At 40.1% G+C, this 19,893-nt stretch overlaps 1 protein-coding gene across 1 annotated transcript in view; it reads right to left on the bottom strand.

The window, feature by feature from the left end:
• LOC140564368 (uncharacterized) overlaps window positions 1-19,893 on the bottom strand; it is a 179,097-nt gene that overhangs the window by 43,400 nt on the left and 115,804 nt on the right. The window contains exons 24-25 of the mRNA XM_072689769.1: window positions 12,607-12,739; window positions 5,522-5,689 (exon numbers count right to left, since the gene is read on the bottom strand). Coding sequence (XP_072545870.1) covers window positions 5,522-5,689; window positions 12,607-12,739 — 301 coding nt within the window. The remainder of the gene's footprint in view (window positions 1-5,521; window positions 5,690-12,606; window positions 12,740-19,893) is intronic.

The following is a 19,893-nucleotide window of genomic DNA, read 5'->3' as shown; positions in this document are numbered from 1 at the left end:
GGATATTGCTATCGATTAGATGTCTACACTAACACCTTGACGTAATTAGCCGAATCGCTCTGTAGCAACTGAATATTAAGGGCCTCAATAACAAGGACAACAGCATGGATTAAAATCTGAGCTTTACTAAAGTATTAATCCTTTACCAAAAGCATTATCCATGTGTTATGCCTGTAACATGAGTATGTGACAAAGTCTTTTTTTGTTTGGTTGTGAATTTGCATTTGTTCCATAATTCATCAATTTCAAGGCTGAAAAGTTCTTGCTGTCAAACAGAACTCCTGTTTGCCTACAGATCGGTGTGTAGGGCAGTAGGACAATGTTTTATTATCTACATTTTAATATATAATAATAATAATAATAAAATATTTTACTATATAAAATGATATTATTTTATTTTTATTGTGATCTATTTTGCATGACACACAGTATGCCTTTCTAAGCATATTGAGGATAATTTCAATATACAAAGAGTTTAAATAGTCTGGTTTACCTGGATCAGGAGCAACAGATTTTAAATACAAATCACTATATGAAGTATGGGGCAGTACTTGAATAGTAATTTTTTTAAGAATCAGTCGCTACTGATGTTTTTGTCTGCGATTATGCCTATCAAGCAAAATATTGTGTACCGTGAAAATATTTTTTTTTTACCATATGACCCACCCCTAACGTAAAGAAAAAAAATAATGTTAAATGTTTTGAAACATCCAGTTATAACATATACATGGAAAGAAAACTACTACATTTGCTACAAAATCCAAAACACTACATACATTCTGCTTATCCAGCCTTTAAATGGTTTAGCCCCACCCCTTTACGCTGAAGTAGTGTTTCAGACTTTTACTGCTTTGTGAATGAGGCACGATACAAGGCAGCAGAACAGAGCTCAGTCTTTATGTGGTCAGTGTCACACTAGCTACCCACTCTCCTGACGCTGCTACTTGCGTAATATCTGTTACTATCTGCCACTATTATTATTATTATTATTACCACCAAATAACCATCATTGCTGATTACTTTTACCATCACTACTATGATTATGTTAGTTATACTATATTATGATATTGTGATTATTTTGCACACCTGATCAGTAGAACAGTCTTTTGTGGTGGTTCTGTGAGTTTTAACAATAATTTATAAATAGTTCAGACCAGAGGAGGATGGGTACCCCATTGTGAGTATTAGTTTCTCCAAAAGTTTCTTCATCCAGCTCTGAGGGAGTTTTTCCTTGATACTGTCGCCTTTGGCTTGATCACTGGGGGTCATGGGTTTTTAGGTCTTGGTGATCTCTTGTCCTCTTACTGATTACTGATTCTGTAGAGCTGCTGTGTGACTCCAGCAGTTTCAGTTGTAAAACGTGCTGTGCTGTACAAGGGTAATATCAAAGGTTTCATTTGATTTGACATTTAAATTCTTTACTCTGTATTCTTTAACTCTGTAACTTCCATATCATATTCATAATATAGTAGTTGCTGAATAATATGCCTTAACGTGATCTATTCAGTCCATCCTAAGGGATAAACCGAGGCCAGAAATCACATAAAAATACATGAATATATATATATATATATATATATATATATATATTTTTTTTTTTTTTCTTTTTTTTTTTTTTTTTACAGGCTTCAGAGTATAAAAATAGAATGGGCTATGGCCCCTTTAATCAAAGCAGACATACACATACACACTGTCCCAAACCACCACCAAATACTATACATGTTAAAGTATCCTCATAATTAAAATATCACTCCTACAATTACTGAAAAATGGGTTTCATTTCGATTCTGCCTCACAAAAGACAGGCCGCCGAATGTCTATCCAGCAGAGGTAATTCTAAAATAATTTAGCCACACTCAAAATCCACTTATAAGATATATCAAGTAATAGCTTTGACCTGAGCAGATGAGGCCATTTCAAAGCCAATTTCCTTTGGATTCATCAAGCTTGACCATTTCTGCAGCCATAATAATCCATCGGCAGGTCAGTACCATCTTCACAGACTGAGGTGGAGAGAGTGGTAGAGAAGCTAATGTCCCATATAAAAACAGACTGCTAAGAACAAAGAGCGCCGCCATTACTGTAGCAGCCGAGCTTCACACTCACTGCTTTTCACACCACAGGAGCAAAATGATACATACATATACAGATGGATGCATAATGTTCATTTTGTTAAGTTTGTAAATCAATGTGGCTAATGCTGGCCTTTGCAATACTGATCTCACACAAGCAAACAAACCATCTAACCAAACACAGTGTTTTGGACTGTATGGCATGACTGTACTGACCTGTGTTTCTGTGGGTGCTTTCAAGAATGGAATGATGGCTGCAGGCCACATTAAGAATCCCAGTGTGAGTTCATATAACAAGCACTGGTCCAATGGTGAACAAATTTTGGATATTAAAGGAGTAGTTCAGCATAAAAATCAAATGAAAGTCTTATTTGTTATTTGTGTGTGATAAATTTTGAGTGAGCTGAGAATGAATTTTTTGAGCATATATTTTCTCAGAAGAGATCCCCCGTTGTAAAATAAAGAAGCAAACTTCAGACCCCAAACAAGATGCCACTGACTGCAAATCATGTTAATCTGTTTAAAATTAATGGTAGTTTATAGTAAAAAATAACTGTGAATACATCATCAAAATGAATATAACTAGCGGAATCCTTTATTTAGGACAGTTAATTTTTGTGTGGGATTGGAGAAGCTTTAAGGTGATGAAAACTGGTTCAAAGCTGGGCTAAAGCTAACTTTAGAGCTATCCCAGTTGCTGTTATTTCATCCTAAACTTCGGGAATGAAAAAAGAAACTCCATCACTTCCCTGCATATGATCAGGACTGCATGCATCTGAACTGTAGGTTTGTCCTGAGCAGTTCTGCCTTTTCCTTCTTTAATGAAGAACTGTTTAGAGCAGTGACGGGCTGAAAGTTGTGCCAATTTACAAATGGTCAAATGTCTTAGCAGTCTTAAAAAAGGGAGGGTCTAAGGTATTCACTGTCCAGTCAAAGTTTTCAACTCCGAGTTCTAAAAGAAAAACGATACAAATAAGCATAGAGCTGGAGTGCTTAATGCAGTTGTGCTAATAAACAGGAGGGTCTACAGTTTAACCCATGTTACTATTTAAGCCTGTCAAATAAATACAATAAACATCATTTTATATTATTACATATTAATATATTGTTTTCATGTTATGTGTGATATTGCATACTTGCATACTGAGACATTGAAGTGGACAAGCTGTCTTTGCTTGCAAGACATGCTGCAAACAAATTATGTAACAATTTGCTGTAATTTACTCTATTGTAGACAATTTAACTGCAGTGTACTGTATGAGCGTTGTGGCTAGACTGTTAGCTTGTGGCTAAAGCGTTAGATTGGTACGGTATAAAGTACAGCCTTTGTTTTAAATAGTTTCCGCTTTAAATGTTAAAAGCTTTAATAAACTAATAATGGAAACATTACAATATTTATACAAGAACAATTTTCAGCCATTCTTTATTCTTTCTGTATTGAAAAACAAATCAAGGTGCTAGTTTGATGCATTTTATAAATCATTACACCCCTAGCAACAAAACAATCGGCCTCCAGTTATTATCTTTGCATTATGCAACAATACTGGAACAGACAAATAAAATAAAGATATATCAACTATGTCATGCTTTAGTACCTTAGTATTCAGTTGTGGTACTATAGTAGACAGAATTGTTCCATAACTTGGATTCCTGATTTCTGTGGGCTTACTCGCTTCTGTCTGGCAATGCTTAAAAAATCTCATCAATACAACACAAACATGTCCAGTAACAGGCAAAGCCCATCATTAAAACTGGCACCGGCCAGAAATCATGAAACCGTAATGTCGATCGGCCAAAAGCAAACAAACAAACGTTCATTGCTAGCCATGCGCCTGCTCTCAGCAGCGTGTGTAATCATTCTGTTTCTCATCTGCTGGAGGAGAGCGGCCCGGCCCAGCGTTTAGCAGAAGCCTGGAGTTTTGATTTGAGCGGCCCTCATGCGGCGCGCCGGGGGAGTCCGAGGGATCTCCCCACGCTTCTGCTCCAGCGCACATAAACAAACAAACCTCAAATCCTCCACAGCCAGGCAAAGCGCACAGATACCCTCACACATGCGCTGCAGAGTATGGACTGAATAAGTGATGAAGGCAAAGCCTTTTTTCCTTTTTGATTGGCTTGACCTTTGGTGACCTGGGTGGACTTCTGTGGGGGATCTGAGCAGTGTGACACATCACTGGCAGCGTTTTCGATGAATATTTGAGATGGATGCGGAAAAACAGGCTGTGAGGTGATGAGAAAACAGTGGTTTGCAGGTCACGGGGAGCCACGACTAATTATTATTTCTATGCTTGTTCTATATATTAATTACTGTTTAAATCAACTAATTGACCCATTATGTATTTGATGTTCCCATAATTTTAATTATTTTTTCAAAGTGCAGAGAAACAATAGAAGCAATGTCATTTGCTATACTTTCTGTGTTTCCTACCTCCAACGTGCTCTGCCAGCTAAGCATGTTCAGTGCCAAATTTAGTTTCTGTAGTTCTGCACTGGAACTGCGAGGCTAATGTAGCTAAGAGATAATGGCTTTCTTAGCTCGTTTGCACATGTAATGTAAACTTTACATATTTTTCTTTAAATCAGTTTTAATAAAAGCATGTTATTTAATATGAATTATTTGTACCTTACTGAAACAAGCAGTTTGTCTTGAAAAGGAATGGTGTTTTTTATCCAAACAAACAAAAGAAAGTAATTCATTAATGATATAATTATGTAATGACATTTAAATAGTACAGCAAAAGCACAGTAGTAACTCCTGTGATGTGTTTGTGTTCGCAACCTAAAGCAGCAGGTAGTCCCATGGTGATATGGCGTATAACTGGAATACCTGCCTGTATGCAGGAATATCACTGATACTCCTGCATGTATCCTAAAAGTGTTCTGAATGCACACCAATAACACTGATGTGTTTTGAGGGTTTTCTTGTACCTGAATCTGCATGTCTGGACTTCATACAAGAGTTCAGTGCCAGATATCAATATCCGGCATCGTTTCATCTGGTTGCAGACGATTGCAAAATTTGGAGAATTAAACACTTAATAAAATATTCCACTAACCTCCACCTCAAACTCTTTCAGTTTAGATGGTAAATAAGACCAATGAAAATTATGCATCTGCATTTTTGCCTGTTTTCTCCATGATTTGAACCCTGTAGCTGCTCTGTACACTGTATAAATAATTCTAGATGAATAGACCAATAGAAATGCTCTTAAATACTTGGATAAAACTCTTTCATAATAACTTCCTTTCTTAAAAAAGTTTAAAACATGTTTCCAACATTTCAGAGATGCATGTTTGTCATTGGACAGAAACTACGAGTGGTAACACTTCTACACAGTGCTTGCTTTATCATTTAGAGAAATAATAAGCCCAACATTGCAAAGGTTCCCTAAGTGAACAATACTACCTATAAAAACTCTTTCATAAAGCAACAACTTTACAATACTCACCAATACTGCGTCATTTCTGTTTTTGATTCTCAGGCCATCGAGCTCCACCTCCATGTCAGCCATGTGGACCTTCAGTTTGCTTAGCTGATGCTGCTGTTCTTCATAGTGGCCATGTTCCTTCTCCAGCTCCTCTGTCAGCTTACACACCAAGGCACCCTGCTGCCTCATCTGAAGATATATGGACACACAAACATGAGAGCCACAGGACCGCAGGAGGTCAGCCCAGCAAGAAGCAACAAATAAAGGTCTTTCATATCCTCACAGTTCTCTTCGGGGCCACCACAGCTTAACATAAGACCACAGGGGGAAAAGAGTCGCATGTATGTGATGTATCCGTGCCATCTAGAAGGATATGATGCTGAAGGGCAGTCGGCTTCGCCCTCAAAATAAAAGCTGAGCCACAAAGACCCTATAGATTACATCAATTGGGTAACATCTGTGAAATGGGAACACTTTAATTTCTGTGGATTTTTCTTTTCTCCAAATCACAGAAAGTACACTGTGTACCAGGAGTTAACATTCAGTCTCAGGGCCTGAGCGCAAATCCTACCTCAGAACAGTCCCAATACCAAAAGTTACATGCTGCTAGTTTAATTTAAGAGACTAAATAAAGTTTCTACACTTTATTTGTCATCTAATTGAAATGTGGAGTTAAGTAAAGGGTGGAAGGATGGAAAACTGGTACGATATAATGCAAAAAAGGGCCAAAGAACCCCTTTTCAGTTGTATGTAGAACCTTTTTCAGTGTAGTTGCTCTTTGATGCATGAATAGTAAGTGTGTAGTTTTCAGGACATTTTCCATAACTTCCATTCAGGACATCAGACATACATCAAACATATTAAAAGCCCATTGTTCTCGGTTGTTCTCAGACTAAAATGACTACACTATAATTGAGAGGTATTTAAACTGTGGGGCATGACGGAATTGCAGGTGGGCGCAGGTGAAAAGTAAAATTGAAAAGTGCAAAAAAATAAATATTTAAATATTTACTGATTAATATTTAAACTGTTTTTTTTTTCATATTATTTACAATCAAATTCAATATTGTTCTGTCTATTTTATTTTTAAAACAATAAATAGTCACAATTAGCATCACATCAATAATTTAGCATCATGTGTTGTCAACTGGTTTAAAATGGGCCGCTTAATTTCAGCAAAATCAACAGCAAAAGCAAATATGATAAGGATTATTTCAAATATGAAATATTTATTTATTAATTTAAATATTTATTAAAATATCGAAGTGTGTGGGGAAGTAAGGCTGCAGTGTGTTATCTGTCCATGAACAACTCTTAGCTTGAATACAAGTGTTCAAGTTCACAATCTAGTGAACTACCATGAGAGAGAAACTAAATTTTTTACCTAAAGGACTGGAGCGGGTTTTAGGGTACTGGGGCAGGATTGCGAATATGTGCTGAATAGAGGAGAGGCTCCCACATGCTGATTTGTATTTCATTTTGTTAGCCAGTGAAAGTAATTGTTCTGGACAAATGGGATGGTATACTTTTATACGCTGAAGTAGTTTACCTATTGGCACATTTGTTTTAGTTGTGGCCCAGATTCTCAACAAATTGCACACAGTACTAAAATAAGGTAATTTCACTGGTAATGATGCTGAAACTGTTTTGGTGTGACCAGGAAGTTTTCCAATGCAAGTAACTATTTAACAAAGAATCACTTAAGCTTGCAGATGTTTTGTTTTTGAGCTGTCATGGTTTTGTAATGAAACTTTGCCTTTTCCAAAGAGCCCACAAAGAAGGCTTAGTAAAATAAAATAGAATGCTTTTAATATCACTCAAGATGACTGCACCTTCTAAGGGTTAAGCAGAGCACACTGACAGTGAGGAAGATAACCAGCTTTCATAGTGATTTTCTTTTTCCATTATTGCTTTCTTTATTTCAACCCTATATCCAAAGCTAGCGCTTAAAAAGTACATTATATTTACCGGCTACATCTCCTGAATTTCACCAAAGGTGACATGCTAACAGCGCATTATAATTGCTAGCTGAGTAGTAAAGGCAGTGTAAGAGCCAGTGAGTGAGCGAGCGAGCGAGCAGCTAAGTGTCCTCCCCAGCAGCCAGAATAAGGCCTGTGGTGCTAATGAAAGCAATTAGATAAAGCTGTGGTTGGGGGAGAGGTAGTGTAATATTAACACCTAATAAAAGAGTGATATAAAATTTTATTACAGTGAAGTCAAGCTAAATTAAAACATCAGTCCCAGGGGTGAAGAAGGAGGAGGAGGGGGTGGTGGTTGGCCCTCCCCTCGTTCGGGGAGATTTGTGAAATTAATATAAATGAAGATGGAAACACACAGAACGGGAGGGAAAGAGATGTGTAAAAAAGCTAGAACGTGGGGGGAGAACACAGTGTAAGCATTGCTCCTCCCTGCTTGAGATTATGAACTAACCTCTTTTTTTTGGCCTAAAACTCATTTCCAATGGTGAGAAAAACGCAATCACCGAGCACAGCAGACAAGTCTTACCTTTAATATAAGTGGCTAATTAAAAGAGCCCAAAGAGAGAAAGGATAGAAAACACGCCTGGTTCACATTGCTGTTAGCTGATTATTAAGGAGCACATGTGGCTAATGTGCATTAAAAACATGTGGTGAATGTGTTACACTGGGTTGCAGCTAAGCATGCTTTAAAACCACAGGCATTTTTAATGATTATCTCAACTACAGCTTTACTGAATGCATATCAATACAAAGTAATGCAAATGCCGCGGCTTGAGGGGTACGCATGAGAAATGAAAAAGCATCCTAATAAAGGAGATGATAGGTGCCAAAAGGACCGTTATGTGTGGTGATCTATACATGCTCCGCCCACAAACACACATTCTTTCAGAGCAAGTGTTCCAATTCAAAAATCCCACTGCACCTAACTGCAAGTTTACACTGTGCATTTGTTCAGACTTGTTATTTAAAGATGAGTTTAACTGCACTAGTTCCTGTTGCTGTAGTTAATCCAAACTGAACATATTGACTAGGGGTCTAGCGATATATTTATTTAGGCTAATATTGGTTATTGCTTCGCAAGGAGGCCGATAACTGATATAAGGGGTCAAGATTTACAGATAGATTTACTGTGTGAAAATGATTTGGAACACAACTGTTGCAAACAATAAACTAATAGACTATAACGCTTAATTCTTTTTAGACTTTTTGTAATAGCTAAAAAAATAAAGGAGTTAATGAATAAGTAAATCTCAAGTAATAGCTCTGACAGAATAAACTCTCATATATACTGATCTCTGACATTTACTATATTAGTGCATTTTGTAGTCTGACGTTGTTATGATATTAATATTACTACGCAAAAAAGAGTTCTAAATGAAAAAAAGCAGCAGAAGTCATTCTGAGGGTTTACTGTAAATACGACCCCCATTTCAGCATGTCAGTTGTTAACTTTTCTAGTAATACGAAATCAATGCCTCTCTGGTGTTAAAGAAATACTAAAACTGAACAAATTTAAGTATTATAGGCTTTAATTCACACTAAACACTATGGACAAAAGTATTGGGACACCAGCTCATTTGATTGGTTCTTCTGAATCAATTAAAAAAATAGTTTACCTTGCTTTTGCTGGAGTAATTATCTCTACTGCCCAAGGAAGACTTGGAGCAATGCTGTGAGCATTAATTACATTTAGCAAGAGTGCTAGTTCAGAAAGCGTTAGTGAGGTCAGGACGTTGGATGATCACCACCCCACTTCATCTCCAATCCATCCCAAAAGTACAGGATGGAGTAGTGTCATTCCAGAGAACACAGGTCCACAGCTCAATGCTGGCGGGCTTTATATCTCTCTAGCCAATGCCTAGCATTAGGCATGTTGCCAATAGGTTCATGTTCATCTGCTAGAGAATCTTCTATTCTATTGGCAATACTTCTCTAAAGGAACCTGACAAGCTGTGTTAGTAGTGGGTGCCACTTAAAGTAGCTGAATGCACTCATTAGAAGGGGCGTCCACAAACATTTGGATCTAGTGTAAAACATAGTGGAATAAGAAAACATTTCATATGTAAAGCATGAGCAGTAGAATTACTTATGTCCTTACTTTAGTTAGATATGGCCATAACTGTGACCCAGCTACGGATCAGATCACATTTTATGAGCAGTCAGTGCATAAATGCAAGTCATTCCAATGGCTTCACTTACTTTTTCTAGCCTGCACTGTGGATGGTTACTCAATGTGATCAATCAGTCATAGACAGTACAACATAACTTAGTACAATGTAACTTAGACAATGATGATGATAATAATGATAGACATTTCAAAGGATTCTTCTACTTTTACTTGGAACCACACATTACAATTTAGTAAGGGGCTGTTATACTTCTTAAGAAAAATTGGACAGACAGCAAAGTGTTTCTTTTGGGTGATGATGTCATGCTGTAGCTAACGTTGGAAAGACTGAATTACATATTTAGGGACAGTTAGGGATCCCTTTACTGTAACTTGTAGACAGACCAAGACAGAAATGTATTTCAATCAGATAACATTTTGGAAAAGTTAGCAGTTGTGTAACCATTCAATCATACAGTGTGACTGACCACAAAACTGTAAGACTCTAACAACCTTATTCATGAGGGGAAAAGAACTCCTCACACATACAAATGATAAAATATAATTTAATATAATATTTAATATAATATAGTAAATAAAAGTTTACTCAACTTTACTGCCCAAGTCATTTTTATAGAAGCAACACTGCACTGCATATTCCTGTGCTTATATATGTATATGTGCATGTGTGGCTGGTAGTGGCCTTATCAATGGCCACTGCGCTGGTGGACAAAGGCTTTACGATGCCCCTCAGCCACTCAGTAATAGTGGACTGAAGGACAAGGCTCAGTTCAACGACCAGGAGCAGTCTAATAATGTATACATTTCGCCCATAGGCCCATCTCTCTCTCCCTCTCTCACAGTCTAGGTCTCACGCCCGCTGTGCGTTTCCAAAGGATTTTCCAAATGCTGCCATTCTGGTGAGTGGGACCAATCAGGGTAAATGAAGATCAATAATGAGCCAATGGGCACGGTTTATTTGGCAGATGAGGTGGATCATTAAAAACACAGCATGCTAATTTGATGGCTGATGTGCCGGTGTGCGCTACCCGGAGTAATGATGCCATCACAGAGCGGGAGAGCGAGAGATACAGAAGATGAATTCACACATTCTGCCCCCACTTCCTCACTTGCAGACGACTAACAGAGGCAGGACATAGGGGAAAAAATATATCTGTGAATGTTCCACACTAATCATTTAATGTACATCCAATCCAGCCATTAGGTGTAATGAGGCGAATGTACAGAACAGCTCATGTTGACGATTCTATATGAGACTGTACATAATGAGTCAATCTATACTATCACTTCAATCAGAAATGAGCAGCCAACAACAAAGGAATGGCCAGAGAGGCTAAACAGCTCCACCTGCCCCCTGCCCCTTATAGTGTATTCAAGGTCTTGCTGTGAATGTTCTCCTTACAGTGTATTCAAGGTCTTCCCATGAATATGTGTGTGTGTGTGTGTGTGTGTGTGTGTGTGTGTGTGTGTGTGTGTGTGTGTGTGTTTTGCCTTCATAGAGCTGTAGAGTGGCAGACAGAGAGAGGGAGCTCCACAGAGCCCAAGCCTGTATTGATCCTGTAGAGGATCAGTATCCTTTCCCCACTGTGGCCACTGAATGGGACGAAGGTTCAATACTAAAAAATCGGCTGCTCATCCAGATCTCACAGAAGCAATTTGTAATATGGATTTATCCTCACCGCCTACAAAGCCTGTCGCTGTTTTTACTATTTAAAAGCTTTGATCGGCTAGCCGGAGACGCTCCATCTTTTTTAAGGCCCCGGTAGCGCGATTCATTTGCAATGTAGGTGGCAATTTTGCTTAAAATAAGCCCAGTTATGGATAGTGCTCGGAAGAAATGAGGAGCAAATGGACGGAATATGTTTGATTGAGCCATATACTGTAGTCGTGTCTAGTGCTGTGCTGCAGAGAAATGCTTAAGTAATCCGTCTAGCAAAGGTTGGACGATACGTATGCCTTTGATTCTGTGCAAGCGAACAGCACAAGCCCTGGCTGGACGGAAGAAGAGTTCTTCCAGGTAGGCACAGAAAGGCAAGCCAGTAAATATATAACTATGTGATTTATCCAAACTAGAATAAGTGGCAGTGTGAGGTGAAGGTGTGAGGGAGTTGATTAGCCCGCTCACTCTCTCTTTAGGTGTCTCTCTCTCCCTCTTTTCCAAGGTGACGAGAGGTTGAGGTTGATCAGAGCGATGGGTGGTCGATATGACACCGGCTCTGCCTGCCGTAATTAGCCAGCGTTGGCGGGGTCCATCACAGAGCAAACGGCACATGAAAATGATCCCAATCTCTCCCATCAGTCGCGCTTAAGCTCCCCCCCAGCTTTACGTCTCTGAGGTGTGCGGTATATTTAACCACCTCACAGAGCAAAGAGAGAGAAAGACAAGTCTGAATTATTCAGGTTCCTAACCCGTGGAAGAAGAAGAAGAAGCGAGAGAGTGAAAGAGAGAGAGAGAGAAAAAAGAAGAAGAAGTTGAGAGGAATTTAAATGATTTCAAAGGAACTTGCAGAGACCTGGATTAATTAAGTCTCCAGGCTTTGTGAGGGCCCTACCTGACAACACTTATCCAATCTGATTCCCACATGTAAGACATTATGAAATATTACAAGTTGGAATTAGGACTCCAAAGTACCTTTCCACAGTTAGTCCTCCCATATTAGAACAAGATAATCCCCGCGCTGCCACATGACGTTCTCCGCTAATCAGACGCCTGGAACACTCCAAATCCGCCGCTGCGCTCAGAGCCTGCGAGATGACGGCTGTCGACAGCGGCTGGAGGTGCATGCATAAATAAACAAACACAGCCACAGCAGCCACGGGCCCACGCGTCACTGTTCCACGGATGTTGGGCCTCGGACACCGCTGACCTTTACAGCTGTGAGTGAAAAGCGTGAGGACGGACCCTCCTGGCCTTTTTACGAGTGTTCGGAGTGTGACGCGCCGTGTGAGAGGCCAGAGGGCTGTAGGAGTGTGAGTGTGTGTGTGTGTGCGTTGGGTACCTGCTCTCTGGCTTCTTCTCTTTCTGCGGTGCTCTTGCAGCTTTGCCTCTGCTGCTCCGTAGCATCGTCTAGAGCTTTCCGTAGAGACACCTGAGAAATGCTGGCCTTTGTCTGAATCTTCTGTAGAATATCTCTGGAAATACACACAAGGATTTCACACCAAGGTTTGATTATGTATGATCTAAAGTACAATAATTAGCTGTAGAATTGATTAATCAATTGATAATCATAAGACTAAGTGACTAAAAACACATTCTTCAACTCACACTCCCTTTCCTGCGTCCTAGACCTCAGAGAAGTTGGTGGTCCAAATAAGGATACAATACACTGTATGTCCAAATGTGTGTGGACACCACTTCTAATGAATACATTGAGCAACTTTAGGTTTCACTCCAGGTTTCACTTTAGGTTTCTAATTCCTGTTGGAATCCTTGTACTTCCAATAGAATCGGACTCTCTGGAGAAGATAATCATGAGGTCAAGTGTGGGCTAGAGAGGTATAAAGCCCCCCAGCATTGAGCTACGGAGCAGAGGAATGGTGTTCTCTGGAATGTGGGTGCTCCTTTTAATACTCTTGTGAGTTGAGGAGTTGGGGATGAGCTGATGCTCTTGCTGAATGCAACCAAATCCTCACAGCAATGCTCCAAAATCTAGCGGGGACTACAGACAGTTACTTCAGCAAAAGCAGATTAAACTCTAGATTTAATACTCTTAATTTCGGAAGAAACAATGAGCAGCTGTCCCAACAGTTTTGTCCATTTAGTATAGATACAACCTAATGAAAAGTAGTTCTCTTATTAACACTATTATATACCATCTCCAGCTACTCAAACTACCAGTTGGGGTGTAATTGACAAACAGAATTTGAAACAGTTTATGAAAAATGCAAATTTGTATCCCAGAAACTCTCCTCTATGTCTTCATAGGGCCTCACATGCATTATCTTGAATGGAAACCACAGCCAATGAAGCATCTGGGTGCATCTTATCAGAGTAGAGAGAGCAAGAAGGGGCTTCTGTCATGCATGCACTCATGCTCACACGACTGTGTCTTCTATAAATCAACCATCACATCTATAGATTGCGTCCTTTGGTTATTATTTTGTTATTGGGTGCCAAACCAAATGTGTAGTACATAATTAGAGCTCTGTAGCTTTATTTACATACAACATTAGCATCAACCATATATGATTATATAAGATTAACCTGCACTGCACTGATATGCTCCTAAGATACATGCATGTAAGCTATGCTCATGGTACAAACTCATATCATATTAACATTAAAACAAGGCACACTTTCATTTATTATGATTATTGCAGGAAAATTTATTGTATTAACAATACTGTACTGTAATAAATTAGTTAACTAATGACCTGACCAGTCTTGCTGGTTTGTTTGTGGTATTCCTGTGAGTGTGTCAGTTATAGGGTTCAAAGTGCTGCATTGTTGTCTGCATCCATCCATCCATTAAGCTATTCGTCTTCTTATCCACTTCATAATCAGGAATCTGAAGCCTACCCAGAATCACTGGGCACCAGTCCCTCACAAACTGTCTGCATGTAGTATTACTTTGACTCTTTCAAACCTAGTAATTCACTGGAAGGATGAATGCACATACAGCACAATGTAGTGGGTTTGGCATTCTTATTTCCCATAGAGAAAAACATCTCAGACCTTAAGATCCTAATGTGGGCATGATGTCGACTATAGAATGCACAATAACTTTCAGAGGCCTTGGTCAATATTTTTTCATAAAACATCAACACTGTGGACGGACGTATTAATGGCGTCCTAGTTTCATTCAAAGAAACGCAGCTCTACATTTCATCTAGTGTTCACACCAATATGTGACTCGCACCGGAAAAATAGGTCACGGACGTATTTTTTTCTTCACTTGGCATTTTTGTCAGTCATTGAGGTTCTGATCAATCAAAAATTATATCCAGTGTGGTGGCTGATTGTTAAACTCAATAATTCACATTTGGTGCGGAATTCAAGTGAAAAGTCCTACAGCAGCTCCAATCACTGGCATTCACCCGCCATCCGCTGCACTCGCACTGTAACTCAAGCACACTAAATCAAGCATAATGACCCTCCATACACCAGCCCGTCAGGAAACGGGCTCTAATCCGAAACCAGAAGGCGCTGTGACCAGGCCTGGTGTGGCTGCCTTTCGCGATTAAAGTCCCGCTTGGTTTCCCTTCTTTTTCTAAAAGAGTCTGCCGGTTTTTAGGGGGCTTTTTTTTTTATCTATCAGAGGTCATTGAAGTCTCCAGGCGTGGGAGACAATGGGCCCCGCAGCAGCAGGAAGCCCCATTCCCAGGCCTGGAAGTACGGCAGTAAAGAGGCAATCGATGAAGTGTCTATTTCTGCTCCGCCACAATGGGAACCGGCTGCCGTGGCGAAAGGATCAATACGACAAATTATTACAATTTCCACAACCTCCACTGGACATTCCGTGGGGTGCAAACACGCGCGCCTCTGCCTCTCGCCTGCATTAGTGCAGTCAAATGGAGCAAGGGGTGGAGTGGAGGGTGGGAGGAGAGGGAGGGGTGGGTGAGAGGAAAAAGAGAGTTAAATACACACGTCACAAATGCCTATTCAGACACAATCAGTCAGCTTATATGATGGGGCTCGAAAGGTTGAGGCCGCTTAAATGGTGGCGTATGAATAATTGCAGCCCATAGTGGGTGAGGAGCAGAAATGGCTCTAATAGAGGGTTTGGGCACTACGTCCGGTTAGAACACGCAAAGAGCACAGAGGGGTTGATAATATCAAGCTGTATGCCAGGATATTTCCGGTTAGAAAAATCTAGAGTTCAAGCACAAAGCTGCACACAAAAGCAGGGCAATGTGGCAAAAATATAACATGGCAGTACTCAAAGACTCTGCGTTACACAATATATATCAGGATATAGCATTTTTCTTAGATTTCTCAAAAGGAACAGTGGATTTCTACTACATTCAGAAGCATTGCTTTGAGGATTTGATTGCATTCAGCAAGAGAAAGAGCATTAGTGACGTCAGGATGTTGGATAATCAACAGCCCATCTCATCCCCAACTCCCAGATCCTAAAGGTATTGGATGAAGAACCATCATTCCAGTGAACATTCCACTGCACCACAGCTCAATGCTGCTTACTCCTTGCATTAGGCACGGTGCCAATAGGTTCATGTTTATCTGCCCTACTGAGTGCTATTATATTGGCAATACTACAGGGACTAGTAGTATTTTTTTATTTCCATCTTTTATAGTTTCAAAATAACAAAAACAAAGACAAGAAACAAAAATGTAAGCACCATGCATGGCCAGTACTTAGTAACACTCCCTTTGGCAAGAATCACAGATTGTAAACATGTATTGATTTGCATTTCTAGCATTTTCTACAAGCAGATCTCTTGAAAAATGTTTGTAGTCTTCCAGACCTCAACTTCACCTCCACCATTCCTGTTAACTGCTATTTCTAAATTACATTACAGTTTTACATTTTTTAGAGTGCTAGGCTAGGGGAGCCCATGACTGCTGTCGGCTAAGACAAAGTTTGAGGAGTCTTTGTAAAGATTTGAAATGTTCATCTCCCTGCCTTTCCTAACGATGAACAAACCATAGCCCTAACAAGCTAATTAAGGCTTGAGACCTTGGTAAAAGTTATCTGACAACTCAAATCTTTTGAAATGTTATAATCTTTCAATGGTGTTTCACTCTAAAACTGTACAAAACAACAACACACTTCACCATGGTATTTTATGCACAGTGTAAGCTTTCCTAATAGGTACTCCATATAGTGTACAAATGTCTACTAACAATTAGCTGGGTTATTTTATTTTTTATGCCATCAGACAAGTTCTAGCATGTTTCACACTGCACATGGTACAACAGGTTAGCATGTACATTCTGAGCTTTTTGTGCTTTTTTTCATTTTTGTTGGATGCACTGTGTTTTCCACAGTTTGAATTGGTAAACACTAGTGCTGGGCAAAGAACAAGGACAAGAACAAGAAGCAAACTAACCATTGTTAACCAATTGCTGAGTAACAATAAAATGTGATGTTTGACTGTTCACATGACTGTTTCTGACACAAAAAACACTATTAGATAATTTTACTTCTAATGCTTATTGCGTATGAAGTAAATGCAACAATATTAGTGAGGTTTTATATTATTAAGAAAAAAGTGTAGATTTAATGTAAATAGAAATGTGGAGAAATGGCTGCCACTTGTGGGTCTGCAGAAAGAGTTTAATAAAGAGGTTAGTTTGATTTCTGTTCATACTAGGGAACAATCAAAGACGCCCCTATTTTAAAGGCCATATATCATCCAAAACGAAAAGCTTGATGTAGTATGTAAACTTGAATGCAGGCTATCTACAGAAAAACATATGTCCATCTACTCATTCTAAGAAGCTGAACTCGGACCATTCATGTCACAGCACAGTTCACAATAAATTATCATAAGTAGTGGTTGGTGTGGTGCAACAGATAATACCACTTCCTGCTAGTGAGCTACCTCACCATGTGGGAGACTGGGGTTTGATTTCCAGTCTGGGTGACTATGCTGCGCTACACCAATAAGAGTCCTTGGGCCAGACTCCTAACACTGCATTGGTCCACCTCTGTAATACGAGTAACCTTGTAAGTCGCTCTGGATAAGAGCGTCAGCTAAATGCCATAAATGTAAATGTAAATGAGTGTCCCTGTCCCAGGCAATCATATCAGAGGTCATTTACATATATCAATCAATATAGGGCCCTTTACAGTCACAGTTAACGATTACAGTTTTTCCTGTAATTTAGAAAAATGCATTGTGACATAATTAATCACAATATCGGTAACACATCGTCATATTTCCCACCCCAGCATTCGCATAGGCCAGCGGGTCTGGTTTGCATTTCAGCGCAGTCTTTCATTAATGCTAACAGATTGGGCTACATAAGACTGCCTTTGCAGCCTTACACCGTGCCAAAAAAGCAAGGCCTTGTAATTGCAGTGTGGGGGAAATGGAAAGGCAGTTTGCATGAGATGAGAGAGAGGGAGAGAGAGAGGGAGAGAGAGAGGCAGAGAGAGAAAGGTGGGGGAAACAGGGGGTTCCCAGGCACAGCTGAAAGACATTTTGCACCATGCTTAGCCTAATAATCGACATTTGTACGCTGGGGAAAGAACGTGGGATCCAGTCGAGCCACCTGTGGGTGCGCATGTTAACAACTTCCAAAAAAGAAAAAGAAAAAAAAAAAAAGCAATGAAATCCCAAATAAGACTGATTAAGTCAGCCGGCGAGCAAAGATCAAACTAAATACTCCAAAGGGCAAAACACTAGTTACGTGAGCGCATGCTGGTTTGGAACTGACGCACACTGTACACAGATTACACACAGATGCTGTTTAAACACGCTGCCTCGACATACACGAGGCAACCAACAGCGAGGCATGAGTCGCACTTCTCCTGCCAGAATACAGCAAGCAATATAGGGGCAGAGCGAGAGAGTAAGGGGAGCTTACTGTAACTGAGAATTTGATCCTCTATCCTTAAGCATTGTTGGGACTCTGACAATAGGTTGGTGTGTTACAGTACATTACTGGAGCTGGGTGAGTTGGTGGTCAATGGTGTTACAGTATATAACTGGAGCTGGGTGAGTTAGTGGTCAATGGTGTTACAGTATATTACTGGAGCTGGGTGAGTTGGTGGTCAATGGTGTTATGAGTATATAACTGAAGCTGGGTGAGTTAGTGGTCAATGGTGTTACAGTATATTACTGGAGCTGGGTGAGTTAGTGGTCAATGGTGTTACAGTACATTACTGGAGCTGAGTGAGTTAGTGGTCAATGGTGTTACAGTATATAACTGGAGCTGGGTGAGTTAGCGGTCAATGGTGTTACAGTATACTTACCACTGTTACGCCGATGATACTCAACTCATCCTTTCTTTCCCACAGTCTGACACACAGGTTTCTGCCCGCATCTCAGCGTGTCTCACTGATGTCTCTTCTTGGATGGCGGCTCCCCACCTCAAACTTAACCCCAGCAAGACAGACATCTGCTGGACTTAAAAAAAGGATCTTCCCATCTCCTTTGAGAACTCACTGGTCACTCCTTCTACAGAAGCTCAAAGCCTTGGTGTATTCATGGATGATCAGTTATCATTCTCTAGTCATGTCGCAAACGTAACTCGGTCATGCAGATTTCTCCTGTACAACATCCGAAGAATTCGACCCTTCCTCTCTAGAGAGGCCACCCAGGTGCTTGTTCAGTCTCTCGTCACTTCAAGACTTGACTACTGCAACTCTCTTCTGGCTGGTCTCCCTCTGCGCACCATCAGGCCCCTGCAACTCATCCAGAATGCAGCGGCACGGGTCGTCTTCAACATTCCTAAATTCAGCCATGTCACTCCACTGCTGCGTTCTCTTTACTGGCTTCCTGTAGCTGCTGCCCGCATCAGATTCAAAACCCTGACTCTGGCCTACAAAGCCCAGAAAAGGACCAGCCCCTCCATACTTGATGGCAATGGTCAAAAGCCAATCCGCACCAAGAGCCCTTCGAGCTTCAAGTACGGCTCGGCTCAACCCGCCATGCCTCAAAATCCACGGAAGACAAGTGAGTAAGTGGTCAATGGTGTTACAGTATATAACTGGAGCTGGGTGAGTTACTGGTCAATGGTGTTACAGTATATAACTGGAGCTGGGTGAGTTACTGGTCAATGGTGTTACAGTATATAACTGAAGCTGGGTGAGTTAGTGGTCAATGGTGTTACAGTACATTACTGGAGCTGGGTGAGTTAGTGGTCAATGGTGTTACAGTATATAACTGGAGCTGGGTGAGTTAGTGGTCAATGGTGTCACAGTATATTGCTGGAGCTGGGTGAGTTTGTGGCCAATGGTGTTACAGTATATAACTGGAGTTGGGTGAGTTAGTGGTCAATGGTGTTACAGTATATTACTGGAGCTGGGTGAGTTTGTGATCAATGGTGTTACAGTACATTACTGGGTGAGTTAGTGGTCAATGGTGTCACTTACAATAGTGTATATCACTATAGTTCAAAGGTCAAATGAATGCATTCATTGGTGTGTTGTTTGACACTGTCTATATATATATATATATATATATATATATGAACTTGCACATTTCTCCACCAGCTTTTGTGTACATCTGCTGTCTGATACACCTCATACAGAAAAAAGAGCCTTGTTCTGGTCTTACTATAGTTAATGTATTGAGTGTGTATGCACTCAAAACACTTAAAGCCACTGTGTTGAGCCGGCATTGAGATATTAGGTCTCGTCTGCAGAGATGAACCC

The sequence above is a fragment of the Salminus brasiliensis genome, chromosome 1, assembly GCF_030463535.1.
Source record: "Salminus brasiliensis chromosome 1, fSalBra1.hap2, whole genome shotgun sequence".
NCBI lineage: Eukaryota > Metazoa > Chordata > Actinopteri > Characiformes > Bryconidae > Salminus > Salminus brasiliensis.
Note: the sequence above shows the minus strand (reverse complement) of the source record. Positions and strands in the feature narration are given on the sequence as shown.